We start from the raw sequence: 5,156 nt of genomic DNA, 5'->3' as shown, positions 1-5,156 counted from the left end.
TGTGGCTAAAATTAATGGCTGTCAAGCGGCAGGACACATTCTTAGACTTTAACCCACCAATCAAGGCTCATTGACCGAGGTCTCATGGCAGCAGGTTTGAAGTTGCACCAAAGTAAAGTTTGTGTCCAGTCCTATCTTAGTTGTTAGTATTTGAGATGGTGTCCAGCATTCTAGTTTTCCTCCATTAGTAGATGATGAGAAAGAGAGCTGCTTTTACGTAGAGATAGAGTAATCAAATGCAACGAGTACATCATGGAATTTGTTGGGGGAAATAAAGAAAGAGCCCGAACCGAGCAATCAGTTGCATCAGATTTCGCAGAGGGTTAATCAAATCCATCAAAAACGGCCAAAGTAAAGAAATGGTTCTATCTGTAAAACATATTGTTACAATACAGTACAATGGCCACACTGCTGGACAAGAACTAAACCTAAGCTTTGAAACAGCAGCAATCCAGCAGAAAAATAACTGAAATAAGTAATCACACTACATATTCTAGTCTATTCTCTCTCTCTCTCTCTTTCTTTATTGCCTCTTTTCCATTCCTTTATCGGATGGCGAATAACCTCCATATGGAAAAAGAATGAAGAAAATATATATGGTTGGACGAATTACAACTGGTCCAAGGGGAAGGATCGAATATCAGCTGATTTGAGTGACCAAATCTTTAGGGAGGCAGTCACACTTGCCCCCGTGGCATTGTTGAAAACGAAGAGTCGTGCTGCTCCATTGATTGCCTTTGTTGGGTAAATTCGCGATGTTATGACTGTTCTTCCTCCTTGAGCAAAGCTCTCCACAATTGAGTGGTCCACCTGAGTTCAGTTTAAAAGATTTTACTCAACTGTCAAATACTTGGATAACACACATTATCTAGATGATTTACAAAACTGACTACTTTGGAGCATTTCATAAATTTAATAAGATGACTGGAAGAACTAATAAGCTTGGTATTACTTTGTTTTAAATAATACAAAATGTCAGAATAAAGGGATCATCACTTACCAATAATCTCATTGAGTGTTTTTCACCATCCAACACTGGTACTGAACTACCATACACTTGTTTAGCAACTCCAGGAGCCTCTGAGGATCTGCATCAGATCACGCCGCTATGTTATTCATCTATACTTTGACAAGGACTATTCAGATAGAGTATACAAGATAAACATAGTAGAAGCAAACCTAGTTTCGTCAGCACAGAAGTAGGTCTCAGCTCGGCCATCAGTTCCTTTGGCAATGTAAAAGTAAACTGGAGTTAGCTCAGAAAGCGTTTGATCGGCAATTACAACGACGCCAAATGGTCCCAAAATGCCTCTTTTAGCAGCACCTCCACTATTACTGCAGTTGAAACCTACATCTGCTTCAATTGTTCCCTCGAGTGCTGCTTTGTCCACTTGGAACGAGGCTTGTACATCCAACTGCACCATTGAGCAAACAAGTTTTAGGAGTGCACATATAAGTAAAATGTTTTCAGTTTCAAAGAATAAGACGACAAACCTGTGCGGCTGAGTCAACATGGACTAGCTCAATTGAGCCTGGTTGAAGATTGACCTGTTTCACTAGAGGATCATCTACTCTTAAGCTCTCAATTTCTTTAACTGGCCACTGAAGTACATGTGTCCTTGTCTCCTTGTCATAAAGCACAGTCCTTGGAATACTCTGTTATTAAAACAGGTAACTATTCATCACCTCTTTGCATCTAAAAAAACTCCATTTTCACGTTAATTCAGAATTTACTAGAACGAGAGATTGAATTAAATTTTGTAGTTCTATATACCCTGCATTTTTGCAAGAGGCTGCTTCCACGGGTTCGTCCTAGTCGCATGACAACTACTTTGCCAGTTACGCCAAGGCACCCCTTCGTGTGGTCTAATGTAAAACAAATGTAAATGTGCAATGCTCTTCGGATGTACTTAAAAGAGTCCGTACCTGTACAGATGCCCATCCCTTCAGCAGATCAGCAGCTTCACTGTCAGTTTCCCCAATCCAACCCCACAATATTCTTCTTTGTTCCTTCGGGTCATAAAATGTCTTTGACGCATAGTATTTCCCGTAGTCCAGTCTCAACCCGATACCCACATCCAATTCCGGGTTATCGGGCGTCCATTTGTTCTTTACCGGGTCATATGTCCCAATAGCATAATAATCATGCTTATCGTCATCTAAACTTGCTTTTAACACATGCTTTATACCCGGCCCGTTATATGATGTGTCCAACCCGTTTGTCTCAACGGTTGATACCGGGTAAAAGTCCACACACTCCCACATACCCGTACCCGGAACCGCATGCAAAACTCCATCCAATAGCTTAAAGTTTGTGAAGTTGGACGTATCATAAACAAGTGCAATACCCGTTTTACCAATCTTGGACCCGATGGTAAGCAGCCACTGCCCGTTTTGGGGTCCGGTCCAAGCAGTCGTCGGGTCTCTGAAGTCCTTGACACCAATGCCGGGTGGGGGAACCATGACCGGGTTGCCCCGGTACTTGACCCAGTCAATGAGGAGAGGATCCGATAAGTTGGCCGGGTACGCAAGATTTTGCACCTGCACGTAATCATCGGTATCACCGGTGTATAGCATCATGATCTGACCGTCGGGTAGGATGGTTGCGGACCCGGTCCAGACACCGTTGATATCGTACCATTGATCAGGAACCAAGGCGAAAGGCAAGTAGAGCCAGTGGATCAAGTCCGTGGATATTGCATGGCCCCATGTGATATTTCCCCAAATAGCTGAATCAGGATTGTATTGATAAAAAAGATGGTACCATCCTTTGTGGTATAATGGACCTGTTAAGTGTTAAAACACGGAATTCATGTCACATGTTCATGTTTCTCGCCATGTTCAGTTATCAATGTAATGAATGAACTGTCTACGCAATTTGAATTGTAAAATACGCTTTTTATATTCCGTACCAAAATTGTTATGCTTTTTATGCGGGAAGAAGATAATTTTCTTTTACTTCCAACTCCGCCACGAGTTTTTGTTTTTGACTTTTGGCTAACATGTTTCCAACAAGCAAGCAAATTTGACTAGTGGCAACTCTTCCTCCCCCTAGGGGTGTATGTAGCGTATAGGTTACAGGTTCCATAACGTTCGATACGGAGCATAGATTTATGTGTAGTATTGATTAAAATTGCAACAAATAGTAGATTTAAACTCATAGTTTTAAAAATATAATGAGTTCATTGCTAAAAATTTAAAGACTGAACTCATAAGGTTTAAATCCTGAATCCGCCTCTAACTCCCCCTAAAAAAACACATGAACTTTTCTGTTCTATTAATTTTTAATAGTGAATGCTAATTAAGTTGTCCGAATAATGTTGCCCTAAACTTTCATAGAGACTTTCCAAGAATGGGCGTTCGAGTAGTTTTAAGAATTTGGAATGCATATCTAGAAAAACGAAAGTAAAACAAAGAAGAGGAAACCCCTCAAAGATAGGGAAAGGAGGAAAGGGACATCGATGGACACTAATCAGAACAATGAATAGTCTTCTCAAATAATTTCGACAATAAGAAGGTACGTTCTTAATTCTTATCCTTATTATTGTTATCCTCTATTTCTCTCTTCTATTCTCACAAATCACAAGGCTAAATTGATAATAGGCAGAAGCGGTTAGATCGACCCAAGAATAACAAACCACTCCATTTCATTTAAAAATATAAAAAAGACAAGTGGCTAGTTGGAAAGACAGACAAATCCTTGGTGGGTCCCAACTTATACAATAATATATAAGGGGTGACCCATATATCGTGATTGGTCCCGAGACTTCGTACATAAATCACCTAATCATGTGTCCTTGTATGAGAGATTTGCACAACAGCACGAAAGCATTATTACCACACATATATCGTGTTAATCCAAATTAAATTGGCTGCATTTGCCATATTAGTCAAGTAATCCAATTTCTTTCATTATTAGCCTAAATAATGTGCCAACTCATCTATGTATAACTGTGGCTTATAAAGGTCTAGTTCAAAGAAACCAGAATTAATTAGCTTAAAGGCTATAAAGAAAACAATACAAATATGAGAGAATTAACTATGCTGAGCGTCAAATTTCTTGTCATTAAACAATAGCGTACGTGTAGATTATTATGGAAACTATGACAAGATTACTATTTTATTGGTTTTTTGAATCTTTAACCAATAGCCGGATGCACTAATCATGGTTTGAGAATAAACAATAAAAAGTAATTATGGTAGTAACTTAAACTCACCATTAGGATCTGCAGCATATCATCCGATCAGAATCCGAAAGATACCCCCACCAAAATAGCCATAAGAATCAATAAGGAAAAACCAGTATAAGTATCTAAAATTCCTGTTTTATTAAAAAAAATTAATAAGAGAAAAATAAGCCAAAAAATTTACCGTTCATCCAATTCTTTTGAGGTTGAAAATGGTAAGCAGTTCTTTGCCAAGTAAGCATAGTATTAGTCCACGGGTAATACGAAAGGCTTCCACCGAAAACATCCCGGAAAGTCTTCTCCGAAACTCCCTGAGATGCACCTCTTGACAACGCCGGCGTCAAAGTCTCCGACGAGGGGGAGTTTTCTTGAGATAAGTCTGAAGATTGGTTGAGGATCACAAGGACTAAAGAAAGCAAAAAGAATGATGAGAGCAAAATGCCGGAGACAACTTTAAGGGACTTCCGGCGGCCGGCGCTGGTGGATTCGGGTTGATCAGGCAGGACAGCGTAACGGGTCGTGGAGTTTTCCGGGTCATAATGTGAATGGTGGGTGGCCATAATGGAAGATAGAGGAAATAGAAGGAATGGGGAAGCTACTAGTCTACTGCTCAATATATAGAGAGAGAGGAGAAGAGGAGGAGAAAAGAGGTGAGTTGGGCCCCACTGAATTGAGTAGGAAAAGGGTTGTAATGTGGTACACTTGGGAGGGATTTAGAGGCTGATTTGGCTTCATTCAATGCTTAGCTGCAAAAAATATTCTTAAAAATTACTTCCACAAATCTATGAATATATAACATATTACTTCACCTCCAATAACAATAAAAACAATAACATACTCAATATAATTATATAAGTGAAGTCTGAATAAGACAGTGTGTATGTAAATTATTACCCCTACCTGATCATTTTATTATTATGCCCTTAGATTATTTACAAAGTCCAATTAAATTCTTGTTATAACTTTATA

General features: G+C 39.3%; 1 protein-coding gene across 1 annotated transcript; it reads right to left on the bottom strand.

The window, feature by feature from the left end:
- Positions 1 to 336: 336 nt before the first annotated feature.
- Positions 337 to 4,827, bottom strand: LOC109212885 (acid beta-fructofuranosidase AIV-18-like). Its single transcript, XM_019376586.1, has 7 exons — positions 4,372 to 4,827; positions 4,218 to 4,226; positions 1,927 to 2,786; positions 1,495 to 1,656; positions 1,180 to 1,415; positions 1,001 to 1,088; positions 337 to 810 (listed from the first exon to the last, which is right to left on the bottom strand). Exons 1-7 carry the CDS (start codon positions 4,745 to 4,747, stop codon positions 610 to 612), a joined length of 1,932 nt encoding a protein of 643 aa, XP_019232131.1. The 5' UTR covers positions 4,748 to 4,827; the 3' UTR covers positions 337 to 609.
- Positions 4,828 to 5,156: the final 329 nt, after the last annotated feature.

Source organism: Nicotiana attenuata, unplaced genomic scaffold (genome assembly GCF_001879085.1).
Source record: "Nicotiana attenuata strain UT unplaced genomic scaffold, NIATTr2, whole genome shotgun sequence".
Classification (NCBI taxonomy): domain Eukaryota; kingdom Viridiplantae; phylum Streptophyta; class Magnoliopsida; order Solanales; family Solanaceae; genus Nicotiana; species Nicotiana attenuata.
This window is presented reverse-complemented; position numbering and strand designations above follow the sequence as displayed.

Excerpts from the sequence above, each read along its gene's own strand:
- LOC109212885 (XM_019376586.1), bottom strand. The coding sequence starts at position 4,747 with ATGGCCACCCACCATTCACATTATGACCCGGAAAACTCCACGACCCGT. Across the intron at positions 1,657-1,926 it reads AGGGATGGGCATCTGTACAG|AGTATTCCAAGGACTGTGCT; the intron begins GTACGGACTCTT and ends TTTTAATAACAG. Across the intron at positions 1,089-1,179 it reads TTCTGTGCTGACGAAACTAG|ATCCTCAGAGGCTCCTGGAG; the intron begins GTTTGCTTCTAC and ends GATCTGATGCAG.